Genomic DNA, 21,889 nt, shown 5'->3' on the forward strand with positions numbered 1-21,889 from the left:
CAAATCAAGGTACTTTCCGTAATAATTTAGCCCCTAAAAAAATCGAAATATTTGTTTGGCGGGCAATGAAAAAAAGATTACCCGTAAAACTTGAACTTGATAGAAGGGGTATAGATCTTCATAGTGTGAGATGTCCTTTATGTGATGATGATTTAGAATCCGTGGACCATTCGATCATTTTTTGTGAGCATGCTTTGGATGTATGGGATCGGGTTTTTAATTGGTGGAACATGGGTAACTTCTCAAATTTTAGTCTACTTGAAATCTTCAATGGAAAAGGTAACAATGTGATGTCGAGTTTTGGAAGGAAAGTATGGCAAGCTTTGTTGTGGATTGCCGCTTATCTCATTTGGAAAAACAGCAATAACATGGTGTTCCAAGGTAAAAGTTGGAATGGCCCGGTTGCTCTTAATGAGGTCCAAATCAAATCATTCGAGTGGATATCCTATAGATCGAGAGGTAGGAGTTTCGATTGGCTCACATGGCTTTCAAACCCGTCTAGTTATCTTACGGCTTCATAGTGTATTTATTTTTTGAGTTGCAATCTTTGCATCTCATTGTTGTAGTTGTTTCTTATATTCCTCCTGTATGTCGTGTCTGTTTTGAGTTAGAGGCTGTTAGCCTAGTGTCTTTTTCGTGTTTGCATAGCTGTATTCTATGCCCCTGTACTCTCTTTTTGTGTTTAATAAAGTTGCTTGCTGTTCAAAAAAAAAAAAAAAAAAAAAAGAATGAGATGGATGAAAACGATAAGGAGGATCCAATGCTTTATTTTGAAGATGTGAATCAAATGTCAAGAGATATGTTGAACAAATCACAATTTGACCATTGGAAGGTGATAATTTACAACATGTTTAAGGTAACTATGTTTAATCTTCTAACAAGTATATGTTATAACTCTCTTTTCGCATCTTTTCACAATGCTGCAGGTAGAGAAGTTGGAACATTTAAGACTTGAGCTAACAAACATATATGACTCTCCCTACAATAGGGACTCTAGACCAAAGTATGGCCAGCTTGTCAAAAAAGAAATCGAATGTTATGACAAAGAACATGTTTCCTTCATCGAACACAAGAAGAAAGACGAAGTACCCAAGAAACACCACACTGTAGCGGTGAAGACCCTCAAATATGATGCAGATCTATCCCTTAGAGAAATAGAAGTACTTGGCCTTTGTAAGCATCCCAACATACAATCTTTTCTTGGATTCTATGACCAAGATAGTACGATCAAGCTTTTTTATGAGTATGTTTCATTTAAATACCTCTCTGAGTTTTTGTATGATGTAAGATTTACGTGGGGAAAACGTTTGAAAGCATGCATTGATGTTGCACACGGAATAAATTATCTTCACAATGAAATGGAGGACAAAAAGATGGTAATACACGGTGATATATGCAGTCGAAACATTGAGATGGATGACAACTGGGTGGCAAAGATCGTCGGATTTGAAAGCTCGGTTATCATGGATTTGAATCAAGATGTGGATTATGTCCAAGTTAATGAGATTATTGATTGTGATAAATATTACCTTGATTCAGAATACGCGAAGACTGCTAAACTAAAAAGAGAATCAGATGTATTTAGTTTTAGAGTAGTAATGCTTGAAATTCTATGTGGAGAGTGGGGCCCTGATATAACAAGAAAGGAGGGATGCAAAGATAACGAGCTTATAAATTTGGCGCGACAATGGTTTAACGAAGGGACGATAAAGAAAAAAGTATCTCCCATAATTCAAGAAGAATATTAAGGAAACAATTCATTTTTAAACAAAAACAAATGGCCCAACAAAGATTCTCTGGATACATTTATCAGTCTTACAGAACAATGTGTAGCGGAAAACCATAACCAACGTCCAGATATGAAAGCTGTCACCAAGGAACTTCAAAAAGCATTAGCTTTCCACGTAAGTCAATACATAAAACTTTCTCTTTGCTTGTTCTTTTATCTTAACACATAAAGTAGTTTCAGAGTGGAGAGGGTCAATAAAAAACTTAACTTCAAAAAAAGAAAGAAAAAAAAAAGAGATGATCTCATTGAGTCTAAAATGGGTTGGGTCAACTCGAATGATTTTTGTTTAAAAAGATTATCATCGAAAAGCGTGTCAAATTAAATTACATGCAGATTATTTTGTGCATGAAATGTTTGACCTATTTGACCTATTTAGCCCGCATGAAATGTTTGACCCATTTGACATATTTAGCTCATTTGACCCATTTTCTCTATCGCTAATAATATAACCAGGGGTGAATGCATTTGGGTGGTAGTGGTAGTACGGGCTACCAGTGAAATACGTAATTTAGTGAAAAAAATTTTGGACTAATATATAGTGATACCACTTGATAGTTTAAATTTTTTGAGTGACACCTTGAACTTTTAATTAGTGACACCAGTAAATACGATTTCTAGATCCGCTACTGAATATAATGGAGTATGTAACAGAAAACCCATAGTTGCTTGCAATTGCAAAGCATAAACCTCTTCAAGCTCCATTCCAAATTTTATGCCAGTTAAGTACATTATAAGCATAACACATCCCCTCAAGTACACTAAAAGTAATATAATACTTGGTCAATTTTATCACAGACCAAAGCGGGTTATCTTTGATCTAAATTTTTTATCACAAATTAAAAAAAGAGCAGTTTGTTAACTTGAATGATATCACGGTCATACCAAATTGGGCTATATGTCAAAATCGGTGCAGATTAAAGTTACAATTTTCATCTTATTCGCAAGAAAATCACAAGGACCCCTTGAGAATGTCATTCAATGACATCCAATTGGCGACACAAGACTTCAGTCGTGCGAATTGTATCGGAGGAGGAGGTTTCGGGCAAGTTTACAAAGGAAAACTTGCACACACAAATAATGTACACTCTACCATTGTTGTAAAGAAGTTGGATAAAACTCAAGGGGAGAGACAATATTACAATGAGCTACAAATTCTTTATAAGTATAATCATGAGAATGTCATCGGTCTTATTTGTAGTGACTCGAACTTTTTCATGTTTATATATATATTAAATGAAATTGTTATTTACATGATTAAGTGTTTCCAACATGTTAAGCAATCAAACTTGTTAAGACTTGATTAATTGAAATAGGTTTCATATAGACATTTGACCACCTAAGTTGACCGGTGATTTACGAACGTTAAAACTTGTAAAAACTATATGATGACATATATATGATTATATATATAGTTAACATGATATTATGATAAGTAAGTATCTCATTAGGTATTTTAACAATGAGTTATATACATAAAATTGAGTTTCTTGAATTAAGAAACTCGAAACGATATATATAACGATTATCGTTATAACAACTTCTTACTAAATACATATGAATCATATTAAGATATTGATACACTATGTTTAATCATGATAAATGATAAGTAAACATGTCATTAAGTGTATTAACAATGAACTACATATGTAAAAACAAGACTACTAACTTAATGATTTCGAAACGAGACATATATGTAACGATTATCGTTGTATCGACATTTAAATGTATATATATCATATTAAGATATATTAATATATCATAATATCATGATAATATAATAATTTAACATCTCGTTAGATATAATAAACATTGGGTTAACAACATTTAACAAGATCATTAACTTAAGGGTTTCAAATCAACATTTACATGTAACGACTAACGATGACTTAACGACTCAGTTAAAATGTATATACATGTAGTGTTTTTAATATGTATTCATACACTTTTGAAAAACTTTAAGACACTTATCAAAATACTTCTACTTAACAAAAATGCTTACAATTACATCCTCGTTCAGTTTCATCAATAATTCTACTCGTATGCACCCGTATTCGTACTCGTACAATACACAGCTTTTAGATGTATATACTATTGGTATATACACTCCAATGATCTGCTATTATCAGCCCATGTGAGTCACCTAACACATGTGAGAACCATCATTTGGCAACTAGCATGAAATATCTCATAAAATTACAAAAATATGAGTAATCATTCATTACTTATTTACATGTAAAGAAAATTACACATCCTTTATATCTAATCCATATACCAACGACCAAAAACACCTACAAACACTTTCATTCTTCAATTTTCTTCATCTAATTGATCTCTCTCAAGTTCTATCTTCAAGTTCTAAGTGTTCTTCATAAATTCTACAAGTTCTAGTTTCATAAAATCAAGAATACTTCCAAGTTTGCTAGCTTACTTCCAATCTTGTAGAGTGATCATCCAACCTCAAGAAATCTTTCTTATTTATAGTAAGATATCTTTCTAATACAAGGTAATACTCATATTTAAACTTTGATTCAATTTCTATAACTATAACAATCTTATTTCGAGTGGAAATCTTACTTGGACTTGTTTTCGTGTCATGATTCTACTTCAAGAACTTTCAAGCCATCCAAGATCCTTTGAAGCTAGATCCATTTGTCTCTTTTCCAGTAGGTTTATCCACAAAACTTGAGATAGTAATGATGTTCATAACATCATTCGATTCATACATAAAGCTATCTTATTCGAAGGTTTAAACTTGAAATCACTAGAACATAGTTTAGTTAATTCTAAACTTGTTCGCAAACAAAAGTTAATCCTTCTAACTTGACTTTTAAAATAAACTAAACACATGTTCTATATCTAAATGATATGTTAACTTAATGATTTAAAACCTGGAAACACGAAAAACACCGTAAAACCGGACATACGCCGTCGTAGTAACACCGCGGGCTGTTTTGGGTTTGATAATTAAAAACTATGATAAACTTTGATTTAAAAATTGTTCTTCTGGGAAAATGATTTTTCTTATGAACATGAAACTATATCCAAAAATCATGGTTAAACTCAAAGTGGAAGTATGTTTTTCAAAATGGTCATCAAGACGTCGTTCTTTCGACTGAAATGACTACCTCTTACAAAAATGACTTGTAACTTATATTTCCGACTATAAACCTATACTTTTTCTGTTTAGATTCATAAAATAGAGTTCAATATGAAACCATAGCAATTTGATTCACTCAAAACGGATTTAAAATGAAGAAGTTATGGGTAAAACAAGATTGGATATTTTTTGATTTTTGTAGCTACGGGAAATATTAACAATTCTATACAAATCATATCCTAGCTAACTTATATTGTATTATACATGTATTCTAATATATTATGTAATCTTGGGATACCATAGACACGTATGCAAATGTTTTGACATATCATATCGACCCATGTATATATATTATTTGGAACAACCATAGACACTCTATATGCAGTAATGTTGGAGTTAGCTATACAGGGTTGAGGTTGATTCCAAAAATATATATACTTTGAGTTGTGATCTAGCCTGAGACGTGTATACACTGGGTCGTGGATTGATTCAAGATAATATATATCGATTTATTTCTGTACATCTAACTGTGGACAACTAGTTGTAGGTTACTAACGAGGACAGCTGACTTAATAAACTTAAAACATCAAAATGTATTAAAAGTGTTGTAAATATATTTTGAACATACTTTGATATATATGTACATATTTGTTATAGGTTCGTGAATAAACTAGTGGCCAAGTCTTACTTCCCGACGAAGTAAAAATCTGTGAAAGTGAGTTATAGTCCCACTTTTAAAATCTAATATTTTGGGATGAGAATACATGCAGTTTTATAAATGTTTTACGAAATAGACACAAGTAATTGAAACTACATTATATGGGTGAATGATCGAAGCCGAATATGCCCCTTTTGCTTGGTAACCTAAGAATTAGTAAACCGATCTACTAATTGAGGCGAATCCTAAAGATAGATCTATTGGGCCTAACGAACCCCATCCAAAGTACCGAATACTTTAGTACTTCGAATTCGTTTTTATCATGTCTGAAGGATTTCACAGAATGGTAGGGGATATTCTTATATGCATCTTGTTAATGTCGGTTACCAGGTGTTCACCATATGAATGAATTTTATCTCTATGTATGGGATGTATATTGAAATATGAAATCTTGTGGTCTATTATTATGATTTGATAATATATAGGTTAAACCTATAACTCACCAACATTTTAGTTGACGTTTTAAGCATGTTTATTCTCAGGTGATTATTAAGAGCTTCCGCTGTTGCATACTAAAATAAGGACAAGATTTGGAGTCCATGCTTGTATGATATTATGTAAAAACTGCATTCAAGAAACTTATTTTTGATGTAATATGTTCTTATTGTAAACCATTATGTAATGGTCGTGTGTAAACGGTATATTTTAGATTATCATTATTTGATAATCTACGTAATGTTTTTTTTAAACCTTTATCGATAAAATAAAGGTTATGGTTGTTTTAAAAATGAATGCAGTCTTTGAAAAACGTCTCATATAGAGGTCAAAACCTTGCGACGAAATCAATTAATATGGAACGTTTATAATCAATATGAACGGTACATTTCAGTTGGTATCCGAGCGTTGGTCTTAGAGAACCAGAAAATTGCATTAGTGTGTCTTACCGAGTTTGTTAGGATGCATTAGTGAGTCTGGACTTCGACCGTGTTTTTTCTTCAAAAAAATAAAAATAAAAACGATTGCTTAACATTTTTTTGTTGGAAACTATATATTATTAACATGTAAATATTATGTGATATATTAATCTCTTAACGTGTTTGATATTGTGTGATAGATGTCTACCTCTAGTATAAATCCCATTGATTCACTTAATAATAATGAAGTGTCGAATATATTTTGGGAAGATTCACAAATTCTCGAAGAGGAACCGGAAGAAGAGGAACCGGAAGAGGAGGAACCGGAAGAGGAGGAACCGGAAGAGGAGGAATCGGAAGAGGAGGAACCAGAAGAAGAAGAAGTTTCGGAGGAAGAAATATTGATACCTATAGTAAATCGATTAAATAAAAGAAAATCCTCAACCAACGGACCAAAGTTATTAATGGTCAGTGGTGTTTCCGCCGATGAAGCAAAATATTGGGAAGATTACCAATTTTCCGATGAATCGGATCCCGATGAGGATTCCGATGATATTATAGAAATTACCTCGACCCAATTTAATAAAGCGAAAGAAAATAATAAGGGAAAAGGTATAAAAATAGAGAAACCCGATTCCAACCCCGATGAACTTTATATGTATCGACAACATCCGTATTTCCTAAAATGTAACAATGACCCGGGAACCTCTAAACCACCAGGTTTTTCTAAACCATTATATAAAACGACGGCTCGTATTAGAGGAACACCATATATTCCTAGAAAATTAGGAAAACGAACCAAGTCCGAAGAAGAAGAAACCAGTGATTCAGATTAGAGGGTTGTAATCATGTTGTGTATTATATGTATTGTAGTGTGCTTGTATTTTTTTGTTCTATGTAAAAATTGCTTGTATTGTTTGTTAATTATCTTTTACGAATCTAATTCTTGTCTATTTTACAGTATAAAAACAAAATGGACGTTAAGGGTAGACAATCGAATATTTTAGAAGACCTACCAGAGTATATGATTGAGGAAATCTTGTCTAGAGTCGGTCAGAATTCATCAGCACATTTAGTTATGGCGAAATTAACTTGTCAAACATTTGAAACACTTTCCAGAAATGCCTTAGTTTATAAAAGGCTTTCCTTTGATAGGTGGGGTATATCACATTGGGGAGACCGTAAGTTACGCCGTGTTTTCTTTAAAGCGTTAAATGCGGGGAACCCAAATGCAATTTTACGCTACGGGTTAAGAACCTATTTTGACTCAACATATCCCAACATAGGATTTCGTGAATTAGAAAGAGCTTCTAACATGCAACATAAAGAAGCATGTTATGCTTACGGGTTAGTGATGTTCGCTTCTTACCAAAGTGAGAAAAAGAATATCGGATTGCAACTTTTAAATAAAACCTTCCCACAAGTGACGGATTCAGTAGTTGGGGTGAGAAACAAGGTTTTTAGATTATTACGGGACTGTTGGACTTTACGAAACCCTCGTCCTTTTGACGACGTTACAACATGCTGCCTAGCCAATGGTCATAACGGTTATTTTCCACAAGACCAAGGATGGGAAGTCGTCTTAGTAAAACCAGAATGCATGACTTGTTTCTGGACTTATGAATTACGTGTCTTTATTTCCTTTACTGAACAACTTGCGTATTAACTAGATTTATCTTCAAAACTGTCCTGTATCATAGTGTACTATATTTCATGTTATATGTAATATAGCGAAGTTGTAAGTTTGAAGAATATTTGTATGTGATATATTATTATAATCAGTTTTTCATATGAAATTGTAGTAGTTGAATTGTATATTAGCTACTAAGTATGAACTTAACGGGTAGGTAGTACCCGAATTTAAACTTATAAAACGCTAATATGAAGAAAAAGCTTTTATAAATGAGTTCATATTATGCTACGAAATACTATTGACTACTCTTAATATTCTGTATGATTAACAAGATTCAGTTGTCTATTTTGAAGGAAATGGCACCGACTACTCGACACACCATGAATATGAACGAAGAGGAATTTCGTACCTTTCTTGCTGTAAACATAGCCGCAGTATAGGCTGCGCTACATACCAACAATAACGCTGAATCTAGCAATGCAACTAACGGCGCAAGAAATCGTGTAGGATGCACCTACAAAGAATTCACTGCCTGCAAACCTTTGGAATTTGATGGAACCGAAGGACCAATTGGATTGAAACGCTGGACTGAGAAAGTCGAATCGGTGTTTGCCATAAGTAAGTGTACTGAAGAGGACAAAGTTAAGTACGCTACGCATACCTTCATAGGTACTGCGTTAACGTGGTGGAACACCTATCTTGAATAGGTAGGACAAAATGCTGCTTACGCACTACCGTGGTCGGCATTCAAGCAATTGATGAACAAGCAGTATCGTCCTAGAAACGAAGTCAATAAACTCAAGGCAGAACTTAGAGAGTTACGAACACAAGGGTTCGACGTTACCACATATGAACGACAATTTACAGAGTTATGCCTATTGTGTCCGGGAGCATTCGAAGATGAAGAAGAGAAGATCGACGCGTTTATAAAAGGGTTACCAGTAAGGATTCAAGAAGATGTAAGTTCACACGAGCCCGCTTCTATACAGAAGGCAAGTCGAATGGCTCATAAACTCATAAATCAGATTGAGGGAAGAATTAAAGAGCAGGCAGCCGAAGAAGCCAACACGAAACAACTCAAGAGGAAGTGGGAGGAAAACGGTGACAAGAGTCACCAGTACAACAGCAATAACAATTACAACCACAACCGCAACAACTATCCCAACAACCGCAACAACGATCGCAACAATAACCGCAATCCTAACAATAACTACAACAAACATCCCAATAACAACAACAACTACAACAACCGTTTCAACAACAATAACAATCCCAACAACAACCTCAATAACAACAACGGCAACAAAAAGCAAAAACAGCCATGTCATAGGTGTGAAGAAAATCACGAGGGGTTTTGCACGACATTTTGCAATAGGTGTAAAAGAAATGGTCATAGCGCGACAAAGTGTGAGGTCTACGGACCAAAGTTTAACAGAACTAAGGGAGCAAATAATGCCGGAACAAGTAATGCCGAAATGAATAGTGTCGGAGCAAGTAATACCAACGCTGTTTGTTATAAATATGGAAAACCGGGCCACATTATTAGAAGTTGCCCGAATCAGGGGAATACTAATGGGCAGGGCCGTGGAAGAGTTTTCAATATTAATGCGGCAGAAGCACAGGAAGACCCGGAGCTTGTTACGGGTGCGTTTCTCATTGACGATAAATCTGCTTATGTTTTATTTGATTCGGGTGCGGATAGAAGCTATATGAGTAGAGAATTTTGTGCTAAATTAAGTTGCCCATTGACGCCTTTGGATAGTAAATTTTTACTCGAATTAGGAAATGGTAAATTAATTTCAGCCGATAATATATGTCGGAATCGAGAAATTAAACTGGTTAGCGAAACATTTAAGATTGACTTGATACCAGTAGAGTTAGGGAGTTTTGATGTGATAATCGGTATGGACTGGTTGAAAGAGGTGAAAGCAGAGATCGTTTGTTACAAAAATGCAATTCGCATTATACGAGAAAAAGGAAAACCCTTAATGGTGTACGGAGAAAAGAGCAACGCAAAGTTAAAACTTATTAGTAACCTGAAGGCACAAAAACTAATAAGAAAAGGTTGCTATGCTGTGCTAGCACACGTTGAGAAAGTCAATTCCGAAGAAAAGAACATTAATGATATTCCCGTCGCAAAAGAATTTCCCGATGTATTTCCGAAAGAATTACCGGGACTACCTCCACACCGATCCATTGAATTTCAAATAGACCTTATACCGGGAGCTGCACCAATAGCTCGTGCTCCATACAGACTCGCACCTAGCAAAATGAAGGAACTTCAGAGCCAATTACAAGAACTTTTAGAGCGTGGTTTCATTCGACCAAGCACATCACCGTGGGGAGCTCCTGTTTTGTTTGTCAAGAATAAAGATGGTACATTCAGGTTGTGTATCGACTACCGAGATTTGAACAAACTTACCATCAAGAACCATTACCCACTACCGAGAATCGATGACTTATTTGATCAACTACAAGGCTCGTCTGTTTATTCGAAGATCGATTTACGTTCTGGATATCATCAAATGCGGGTGAAGGAGGATGATATTCCAAAGACTGCTTTTAGGATGCGTTACGGTCATTACGAGTGTATGGTTATGCCATTTGGATTGACTAACGTACCAGCTGTGTTCATGGACCTCATGAACCGAGTGTGTGGGCCATATCTTGACAATTTTGTCATTGTTTTCATCGATGACATACTTATTTACTCGAAGAATGATCAAGAGCACGAAGAACACTTGAGAAAAGTGCTAGAGTTGTTAAGGAAAGAAAAACTGTACGCTAAGTTTTCAAAGTGTGCATTTTGGTTGGAAGAAGTTCAATTCCTCGGTCACATAGTGAACAAAGAAGGTATTCAGGTGGATCCAGCAAAGATTGAAACCGTTAAAAAGTGGGAAACCCCGAAAACTCCGAAACACATACGCCAGTTTTTAGGACTAGCTGGTTACTACAGAAGGCTCATCCAAGACTTTTCCAGAATAGCAAAACCCTTGACTGCATTAACGCATAAAAGGAAGAAATTTGAATGGAAGGATGAACAAGAGAAAGCATTTCAGTTATTGAAGAAAAAGTTAACTACGACACCTATATTGTCATTACCTGAAGGGAATGATGATTTTGTGAAATATTGTGACGCCTCAAAGCAAGGTCTCGGTTGTGTATTAATGCAACAAACGAAAGTAATTGCTTATGCATCTAGACAATTGAAGATTCATGAACAAAATTATACGACGCATGATTTGGAATTAGGCGCGGTTGTTTTTGCATTAAATACTTGGAGGCACTACTTATATGGGGTCAAAAGTATTATATATACCGACCACAAAAGTCTTCAACACATATTTAATCAGAAACAACTGAATATAAGGCAGCGTAGGTGGATTGAATTGTTGAATGATTACGACTTTGAGATTCGTTACCACCCGGGGAAGGCAAATGTGGTAGCCAACGCCTTGAGCAGGAAGGACAGAGAACCCATTCGAGTAAAATCTATGAATATAATGATTCACAATAACCTTACTACTCAAATAAAGGAGGCGCAACAAGGAGTTTTAAAAGAGGAAAATTTAAAGGATGAAATACCCAAAGGATCGGAGAAGCATCTTAATATTCGGGAAGACGGAACCCGGTATAGGGCTGAAAGGATTTGGGTACCAAAATTTGGAGATATGAGAGAAATGGTACTTAGAGAAGCTCATAAAACCAGATACTCAATACATCCTGGAACGGGGAAGATGTACATGGATCTCAAGAAACATTTTTGGTGGCCGGGTATGAAAGCCGATGTTGCTAAATACGTAGGAGAATGTTTGACGTGTTCTAAGGTCAAAGCTGAGCATCAGAAACCATCAGGTCTACTTTAACAACTCGAAATCCCGGAATGGAAATGGGAAAACATTACCATGGATTTCATCACTAAATTGCCAAGGACTGCAAGTGGTTTTGATACTATTTGGGTAATAGTTGATGGTCTCACCAAATCAGCACACTTCCTGCCAATAAGAGAAGATGAGAAGATGGAGAAGTTAGCACGACTGTATTTGAAGGAAGTCGTCTCCAGACATGGAATACCAATCTCTATTATCTCTGATAGGGATGGCAGATTTATTTCAAGATTCTGGCAGACATTACAGCAAGCATTAGGAACTCGTCTAGACATGAGTACTGCCTATCATCCACAAACTGATGGGCAGAGTGAAAGGACGATACAAACGCTTGAAGACATGCTACGAGCATGTGTTATTGATTTCGGAAACAGTTGGGATCGACATCTACCGTTAGCAGAATTTTCCTACAACAACAGCTACCATTCAAGCATTGAGATGGCGCCGTTTGAAGCACTTTATGGTAGAAAGTGCAGGTCTCCGATTTGTTGGAGTGAAGTGGGGGATAGACAGATTACGGGTCCGGAGATAATACAAGAAACTACCGAGAAGATCATCCAAATTCAACAACGGTTGAAAACCGCCCAAAGTCGACAAAAGAGCTACGCTGACATTAAAAGAAAAGATATAGAATTTGAAATTGGAGAGATGGTCATGCTTAAAGTTGCACCTTGGAAAGGCGTTGTTCGATTTGGTAAACGAGGGAAATTAAATCCAAGGTATATTGGACCATTCAAGATTATTGATCGTGTCGGACCAGTAGCTTACCGACTTGAGTTACCTCAACAACTCGCGGCTGTACATAACACTTACCACGTCTCGAATTTGAAGAAATGTTTTTCTAAAGAAGATCTCACTATTCCATTAGATGAAATCCAAATCAACGAAAAACTTCAATTCATCGAAGAACCCGTCGAAATAATGGATCGTGAGGTTAAAAGACTTGAGCAAAACAAGATACCAATTGTTAAGGTTCGATGGAATGCTCGTAGAGGACCCAAGTTCACCTGGGAACGAGAAGATCAGATGAAGAAAAAATACCCGCATTTATTTCCAGAAGATACGTCAACACCTCCAACTGCTTAAAATTTCGGGACGAAATTTATTTAACGGGTAGGTACTGTAGTGACCCAAACTTTTCCATGTTTATATATATATTAAATGAAATTGTTATTTACATGATTAAGAGTTTCCAACATGTTAAGCAATCAAAGTTGTTAAGACTTGATTAATTGAAATATGTTTCATATAGACATTTGACCACCTAAGTTGACCGGTGATTCACGAACGTTAAAACTTGTAAAAACTATATGATGAAATATATATGATTATATATATAGTTAACATGATATTATGATAAGTAAGTATCTCATTAGGTATTTTAACAATGAGTTATATACATAAAATTGAGTTTATTGAATTAAGAAACTCGAAACGATATATATAACGATTATCGTTATAACAACTTCTTACTAAATACATATGAATCATATTAAGATATTGATACACTATGTTTAATCATGATAAATGATAAGTAAGCATGTCATTAAGTGTTAACAATGAACTACATATGTAAAAACAAGACTACTAACTTAATGATTTCGAAACGAGACATATATGTAACGATTATCGTTGTATCGACATTTAAATGTATATAAATCATATTAAGATATATTAATATATCATAATATCATGATAATATAATAATTTAACATCTCTTTAGATATAATAAACATTGGGTTAATAACATTTAACAAGATCGTTAACTTAAAGGTTTCAAATCAACATTTACATGTAACGACTAACGATGACTTAACGACTCAGTTAAAATGTATATACATGTAGTGTTTTAATATGTATTCATACAATTTTTAAAGACTTTAATACACTTATCAAAATACTTCTACTTAACAAAAATGCTTACAATTACATCCTCGTTCAGTTTCATCAACAATTCTACTCGTATGCACCCGTATTCGTACTCGTACAATACACAGCTTTTAGATGTATGTACTATTGGTATATACACTCCAATTATCAGCTATTAACAGTCCATGTGAGTCACCTAACACATGTGGGAACCATAATTTGGCAACTAGCATGAAATATCTCATAAAATTACAAAAATATGAGTAATCATTCATGACTTATTTACATGTAAACAAAATTACACATCCTTTATATCTAATCCATATACCAACGACCAAAAACACCTAAAAACACTTTAATTCTTCAATTTTCTTCATCTAATTGATCTCTCTCAAGTTCTATCTTCAAGTTCTAAGTGTTCTTCATAAATTCTACAAGTTCTAGTTTCATAAAATCAAGAATACTTCCAAGTTTGCTAGTTTACTTCCAATCTTGTAGAGTGATCATCCAACCTCAAGAAATCTTTCTTATTTACAGTAAGATATCTTTCTAATACAAGGTAATACTCATATTCAAACTTTGATTCAATTTCTATAACTATAACAATCTTATTTCGAGTGGAAATCTTACTTGAACTTGTTTTCGTGTCATGATTCTACTTCAAGAACTTTCAAGCCATCCAAGATCCTTTGAAGCTAGATCCATTTGTCTCTTTTCTAGTAGGTTTATCCACAAAACTTGAGGTAGTAATGATGTTCATAACATCATTCGATTCATACATATAAAGCTATCTTATTCGAAGGTTTAAACTTGAAATCACTAGAACATAGTTTAGTTAATTCTAAACTTGTTCGCAAACAAAAGTTAATCCTTCTAACTTGACTTTTAAAATCAACTAAACACATGTTCTATATCTAAATTATATGCTAACTTAATGATTTAAAACCTGGAAATATGAAAAACACCGTAAAACCGGACATACGCCGTCGTAGTAACACCGCGGGCTGTTTTGGGTTTGATAATTAAAAAATATGATAAACTTTGATTTAAAAGTTGTTCTTCTGGGAAAATGATTTTTATTATGAACATGAAACTATATCAAAAAATCATGGTTAAACTCAAAGTGAAAGTATATTTTTCAAAATGGTCATCAAGACGTCGTTCTTTCGACTGAAATGACTACCTCTTACAAAAATGACATGTAACTTATATTTCCGACTATAAACCTATACTTTTTCTGTTTAGATTCATAAAATAGAGTTCGATATGAAACCATAGCAATTTGATTCACTCAAAACTGATTTAAAATGAAGAAGTTATGGGTAAAACAAGATTGGATATTTTTTGATTTTTGTAGCTACGGGAAATATTAACAATTCTATACAAATCATATCCTAGCTAACTTATATTGTATTATACATGTATTCTAATATATTATGTAATCTTGAGATACCATAGACACGTATGCAAATGTTTTGACATATCATATCGACCCATGTATATATATTATTTGGAACAACCATAGACACTCTATATGCAGTAATGTTGGAGTTAGCTATACAGGGTTGAGGTTGATTCCAAAAATATATATACTTTGAGTTGTGATCTAGCCTGAGACGTGTATACACTGGGTCGTGGATTGATTCAAGATAATATATATCGATTTATTTCTGTACATCTAACTGTGGACAACTAGTTGTAGGTTACTAACGAGGACAGCTGACTTAATAAACTTAAAACATCAAAATGTATTAAAAGTGTTATAAATATACTTTGAACATACTTTGATATATATGTACATATTTGTTATAGGTTCGTGAATCAACCAGTGGCCAAGTCTTACTTTCCGACGAAGTAAAAATCTGTGAAAGTGAGTTATAGTCCCACTTTTAAAATCTAATATTTTGGGATGAGAATACATGCAGTTTTATAAATGTTTTACAAAATAGACACAAGTAATTGAAACTACATTATATGGGTGAATGATCGAAGCCGAATATGCCCCTTTTGCTTGGTAACCTAAGAATTAGTAAACCGATCTACTAATTGACGCGAATCTTAAAGATAGATCTATTGGGCCTAAGGAACCCCATCTAAAGTACCGGATACTTTAGTACTTCGAATTCGTTTTTATCATGTCCGAAGGATTTCCTGGAATGATAGGGGATATTCTTATATGCATCTTGTTAATGTCGGTTACCAGGTGTTCACCATATGAATGAATTTTATCTCTATGTATGGGATGTATATTGAAATATGAAATCTTGTGGTCTATTATTATGATTTGATAATATATAGGTTAAACCTGTAACTCACCAACATTTTTGTTGACCTTTTAAGCATGTTTATTCTCAGGTGATTATTAAGAGCTTCCGCTGTTGCATACTAAAATAAGGACAAGATTTGGAGTCCATGCTTGTATGATATTATGTAAAAACTGCATTCAAGAAACTTATTTTTGATGTAATATGTTTTTATTGTAAACCATTATGTAATGGTCGTGTGTAAACGGTATATTTTAGATTATCATTATTTGATAATCTACGTAATGTTTTTTTAAACCTTTATCGATAAAATAAAGGTTATGGTTGTTTTAAAAATGAATGCAGTCTTTGAAAAACGTCTCATATAGAGGTCAAAACCTCGCGACGAAATCAATTAATATGGAACGTTTATAATCAATATGAACGGGACATTTCATTATTGGATTTAGCAACGAAACTGATTAAAAACTCATTGTTTATGAGCACGCATCGAAAGGGAGTCTTGATAATCATTTGAACAATGTTAGTCTTACGTGGAGAAACCGCCTTAAAATATGCATTAATGTTGCAACTGCGTTGAGTTTCTTTCACGGGGGGTATTCAAAAACAAGAGGTGGTGATACATAGAGATATCAAAACCGCTAACATTCTATTGTTTGATGATTGGAAGGCGAAAGTTGGTGATTTTGGACTTTCTTTGATAAGTCCGATAAATCAAAAAACAAACTTTACCATCGATCATCCTTGCGGCACAAGGGACTATGTGGACCCAATGTACCTAAAATCGGGTATTTTAACTGTAGAATCAGATGTTTATTCATTTGGCGTGGCCTTATTTGAGATATTGTGTGGTAGAGCAACTTATACAATCCCGAGACGTAAGAGTGTGTCTCTACTCAGTTTCATTAAATACAAGTCTCTACTCAGTTTCATTAAATACAAGTTTGAAAACGGGAAAGAAGATGATGTGGTGTTTAAAGCTATAAAGGAAGAAATCGTTCCGGAATCATTATCGACATTCTTAAATATTGTCTACAAGTGTTTGGATGAAGATAGGGAAAATCGACCAACAATGAAAGATGTTTTAGTACAACTTGAAAAGGCATTGGAGATTCAAGTAAGTTATCATAGATACTAAAGTATGCTTCATTTAAATGCCTTAATACTAAACATAAAAAAATGCTAAATTGATGTAAATTATACAGACAAAATGAGTTGATTCATAAGTTTGAAGATGTTTAACTATTCATGTTGTACACAGGATAAGCTTTATGATGCAGGAGCCTAGACTCGCTTTGAAGCAAATCCACATTTCAAGAACTTTCACACCTACTCTCTCTAGATTATGTCCTATTTAGTTACTTCATGTTTTGCTCCTTCGAAATATCAAATCTGAAAGCAATAATGGTTTTATCTGTTGATGTACACGTATGAATGATTCTGTAGTTCGAACTGTGTTTGCATATAATATAATATAATGTATTTCTGAATTAATCTAATATTAATTAATTATTTATTGTTGAAAAGAGTAGTTCTTAACTTGAATATATTTTGTTATACGGAGTATGTCATATTGGTTGTTTAGTTGTGAGTTGTGCTGGTTTAGAAGTTCAAAGGCTTGCTGGTAAATGTTCAAGGATTTTGAGGGGCATTTTTGGATATGTTTACTTGGAAAATATTAAAGGGCTGAAATTATTATTATTTTTTTTTTTTTTTAGGTTTTACAAAATATTGGTTACCAAATATGCTTAAAATTTATAAGGAACGCCACTAAATTTAGACCATGGTGACGGGATGATGGGGCGTGATGGAGTGTTTTTGTGAGGTACAGTGCTGATTTGGCAAAGGTGATGGCGTGATGCCATGATGGAGTTTGTAGTGGTGGGGGTGATGATTATGTGATGAGTTCAATTGGTCCCACTATTTTAATTTCTTTTTCATTTTAGTTTGATTTATTTTTTTAACTTGTTTGTTTTTTATAAAAATATATATTACATACTTAAATAATAAAAATTTATAAAAACACACTTAAATTAATAAAAAGCAAACCATTACAATTTATTAAAGTCCTAAAAATTAAAAATTACGATAATTTAAAAATCCTAGTACAATTACTTTATTAAATTCCTAGAACTTAAAACGTACGTTTATAATAAAATATAAATTACTCGTCGTCACTTGAAAGCACGATATAATCTTTATATTTCTCGGCCATCTTTTTCTTGAACCTTAAAGCGGATTTTCTTTCTTTCAGATCGGCGATATCGGCTAAATTAAGTTTAAATAATTTTATGACTTCCATTACCGATCGTGTTCGTTCTTTCTCTACAATTGCATCCATAACACTGTTTCGCCTCTCCACTTCTTTGTCCTTTTTGTCGGACCATTGTGAAGCTAACTCGTCGAATCTTGAAGAGTTGGAAGAATTCGTACCACGTGATGAAGTACCCGCATCAGACGAACCGGATTTTTTAGCAGCCTTCTTTGATTATTCTCTTCCCATTGGACGTTGAATCGCATCTTCTCCAAATAGATCCCGGAGGTTGGTTAACCGATCTTCCCCAAGATTGATTGTTTGGTTTTCGCCAACCACATCATCGTCTTCATCTTCGAGTTCAAGTTGCGAACCTCTTCTTCTACGCACACCACTTCCACCAACTGCAGGTGGTGTATACCACTTTGGCTTCCTCTTCAAGAATTCCCAAACATCCTTATAAGCCCACGGCTTCGCTGCCCGTTGTTGCCATTTTTGCACCGTTAAACTATACACATCTTCTTCGTTTCGACCGCTACACCTTGGGTTACGTTCTTCTTCATTATATAAGGCAGTAAAATCTTTGCACGCCTTATCCATATGACGCCATTTCCCACTTAATTGATCGTCATTTCGTAAATAATTGGAATCGTTACCTGTTAAACTTATTACGAACTCTACCCCAAAATGTCGAACCTCTTTGTGAGTTACCATGAACATCATCTTCCGAACAATCAATCCAACATGACGCCAACCAAGGGTGGAGATCTCGAATCTCGAAGAGATCTCGTTTGGACAATTTTTAGGAGATCTCGGTATCTCAGAAAAATCTCGGGGAGATCTCGGATGTTGACTTACATTAACTTTCTAGTTTTATAAGATAATTATATACAAATAATTAAATATATGTATATTTATATACATTTTTACGAGATTTCACAAGAAATTTCAAGAAATGAGCGAGAAAATCCGAAAAATTACGAGACTTTATGAGAAAATACGATAAATGAGCGAGAAAACTTGAGAAATCGTGGCTTTGATCAAGCTTGACCCCGTTGACCATGAAATCTCGATGATGTGCCAATTGTTAGTGACTTTTCCGATGTATTTCCTGAAGAATTGTCGGGTCTTCCACCTCATCGACCGGTTGAATTCCAAATCGATCTTATTTCGGGAGCCGCACCAGTAGCACGTGCACCGTATAGACTTGCTCCATACGAAATGCAAGAATTGCAAAGTCAAATTCAAGAACTACTTGACCGTGGTTTTATCCAACCTATCCATTCACTATGGGGCGCTCCGATTTTATTCGTCAAAAAGAAAGATGGATCCCTACGAATGTGTATCGATTATCATGAACTAAATAAATTGACGGTTAAGAACCGGTATCCTCTTCCAAGCATCGATGACCTCTTTGATCAACTACAAGGGTCTTGTGTATATTCAAAAATCGATCTCCGCTCGGGTTATCATCAACTAAGGGTTAAGGGGGAAGATGTCTCCAAAACCGCTTCCCTGACTCGTTATGGTAGTTATGAATTTCTTGTAATTCCATTTGGTCTAACTAATGCACCGGCGGTGTTCATGGATCTTATGAACCGCGTGTGCAAACCGTATCTTGACAAATTCGTTATTGTATTCATCGATGATATCTTGGTCTATTCTAAAAGTGAAGAAGAACACGAACAACACCTCCGACTCGTGCTTGAGCTCTTGAGACAAGAACGAATCTATACCAAATTCTCCAAGTGTGAATTTTGGTTGAAGGAAGTTCAATTTCTTGGTCATGTTGTAAGCGATCGAGGTATTAAGGTCGATCCGGTGAAAATTGAAGCCATTAGTAAATGGGAAACCCCTACTAAACCTACTCACATTCGTCAATTCTTAGGCCTTGCCGGGTATTATCGTAGGTTCATCGAATATTTCTCTTTGGTTGCACGTCCTCTAACCGAGTTAACTCACAAGGGAAGAAAATTCATTTGGGCAACCGAACAAGAGTCCGCATTTCAAATCTTGAAGAAAAAGTTAACCACCGCTCCTATCTTATCTCTCCCCAAAGGCAATGATGATTTTGTTGTAAATTACGATGCCTCAAAACATGGTTCTGGGTGTGTATTAATGCAACGAAAGAAAGTTATTGCTTATGCCTCCCGATAATTGAAAATCCACGAACGAAACTACACGACACATGATCTCAAACTTGGAGCCGTTGTCTTTGCACTCAAAATGTGGAGACACTATCTTTACGGGACCAAAAGTACCATCTTCACTGACCACAAAAGCCTCCCACACATCTTCGATCAAAAACAACTAAACATGAGACAAAGGCGGTGGATTGAAACTTTGAACGATTACGATTGTGAACTTCGTTACCATCCCGGGAAGGCAAATGTAGTAGCTGATGCCTTGAGCCGAAAAGAAAGAATGGTGCCTCTTCATGTCCGAGCCTTAAACATCACCATCCACACCAATCTCAATAGCCAAATCCGGGTAGCCCAAGATGAGGCTCTCAAAGATGAAAATATTTCACACGAACACTTGAACGTTCTCGTCTCTCGATTCGAAGTTAAGGAGACCGGACTCCGATATTTCGTCGGAAGAATTTGGGTGCCTAGTTATGGGGACTTACGAAGCCTTATTCTAGACGAAGCCCATAAGTCAAGGTACTCGATTCATCCCGGTGCCGGTAAGATGTACCACGATCTCAAAGAACAATATTGGTGGCCGAACATTAAAAGGGACGTCGCTACTTATGTTGGAAAGTGCCTAACTTGCTCCAAAGTCAAAGCCGAACATCATAGGCCGCCCAGGTTAGTTCAACAACTCGAAATTCCGCAATGGAAGTGAGAAATAATAACGATGGACTTTATCACAAAACTACCAAAAACGGCGGGCGGTTATGATACCATTTGGGTTATTATTGACCGTCTCACCAAATTCGCCCACTTCCTAGCCATGAAAGAAACCGACAAAATGGACAAACTTGCACAACTTTACATAAAAGAAATTGTATCTCGGCATGGTGTACCCCTATCGATTATTTCCGACCGAGATGCCCGTTTTGCTTCTAGATTTTGAGGTGCCTTACAAGAGGCTTTGGGGACACGTTTAGACATGAGCACCGCATACCATCCGCAAACCGACGGACAAAGCGAACGCACGATTCAAACTTTGGAGGATATGTTACGAGCTTGCTTTATCGATTTCGAAAAAGCTTGAGAAAAGCATTTGCCTCTAGCCGAATTCTCTTACAACAATAGTTATCACGCGAGTATTAACACCGCACCTTTCGAAGCGTTATATGGCTGTAAATGCCGCTCTCCTATTTTTTGGGCCGAAATAGGTGACAAGCAAATCACCGGACCCGAACTCATTCATGAAACAACCGAGAAGATCGTTCAAATCCGAGATAGGCTCAGGACGGCCCGTAGTCGTCAAAAGAGCTATGCCGACATTAGACGAAAAGATCTCGAGTTCCAAGTGGGTGATCGTGTAATGTTAAAAGTCGCACATTGGAAAGGTGT

At 35.2% G+C, this 21,889-nt stretch overlaps 3 protein-coding genes across 3 annotated transcripts; all 3 read left to right on the forward strand.

Moving 5' to 3' along the window:
* Positions 1–65: 65 nt before the first annotated feature.
* Positions 66–521, forward strand: LOC139900627 (uncharacterized). Its single transcript, XM_071883392.1, has one exon. The coding sequence runs from the start codon at positions 66–68 to the stop codon at positions 519–521; it is 456 nt and encodes a 151-aa protein (XP_071739493.1).
* A 195-nt stretch (positions 522–716) lies between these two features.
* On the forward strand, positions 717–1,906 carry LOC139897044 (probable receptor-like protein kinase At2g39360). The gene is made up of 3 exons (XM_071879686.1): positions 717–832; positions 927–1,173; positions 1,315–1,906. The coding sequence occupies exons 1-3, from the start codon at positions 734–736 to the stop codon at positions 1,746–1,748; spliced, it is 780 nt and encodes a 259-aa protein (XP_071735787.1). The 5' UTR covers positions 717–733; the 3' UTR covers positions 1,749–1,906.
* An 851-nt stretch (positions 1,907–2,757) lies between these two features.
* LOC139900628 (receptor-like protein kinase HERK 1) lies at positions 2,758–17,399 on the forward strand. The gene is made up of 3 exons (XM_071883393.1): positions 2,758–2,967; positions 16,782–17,228; positions 17,373–17,399. The coding sequence occupies exons 1-3, from the start codon at positions 2,758–2,760 to the stop codon at positions 17,397–17,399; spliced, it is 684 nt and encodes a 227-aa protein (XP_071739494.1).
* Positions 17,400–21,889: the final 4,490 nt, after the last annotated feature.

The sequence above is a fragment of the Rutidosis leptorrhynchoides genome, chromosome 3, assembly GCF_046630445.1.
Source record: "Rutidosis leptorrhynchoides isolate AG116_Rl617_1_P2 chromosome 3, CSIRO_AGI_Rlap_v1, whole genome shotgun sequence".
NCBI classification, from domain to species: Eukaryota; Viridiplantae; Streptophyta; class Magnoliopsida; order Asterales; family Asteraceae; genus Rutidosis; species Rutidosis leptorrhynchoides.

What these genes read in the sequence shown, in the direction of transcription:
- LOC139900628 (XM_071883393.1), top strand. Translation starts at nt 2,758, where the DNA reads ATGTCATTCAATGACATCCAATTGGCGACACAAGACTTCAGTCGTGCG. An exon ending in ATAAGTATAATCATGAGAAT is followed by an intron (nt 2,968 to 16,781) that starts GTCATCGGTCTT and finishes GATGATTGGAAG; the next exon opens with GCGAAAGTTGGTGATTTTGG. An exon ending in AAAAGGCATTGGAGATTCAA is followed by an intron (nt 17,229 to 17,372) that starts GTAAGTTATCAT and finishes TGTTGTACACAG; the next exon opens with GATAAGCTTTATGATGCAGG.
- LOC139900627 (XM_071883392.1), top strand. Translation starts at nt 66, where the DNA reads ATGAAAAAAAGATTACCCGTAAAACTTGAACTTGATAGAAGGGGTATA.
- LOC139897044 (XM_071879686.1), top strand. Translation starts at nt 734, where the DNA reads ATGGATGAAAACGATAAGGAGGATCCAATGCTTTATTTTGAAGATGTG. An exon ending in CACAATTTGACCATTGGAAG is followed by an intron (nt 833 to 926) that starts GTGATAATTTAC and finishes ACAATGCTGCAG; the next exon opens with GTAGAGAAGTTGGAACATTT. An exon ending in AATAGAAGTACTTGGCCTTT is followed by an intron (nt 1,174 to 1,314) that starts GTAAGCATCCCA and finishes AACGTTTGAAAG; the next exon opens with CATGCATTGATGTTGCACAC.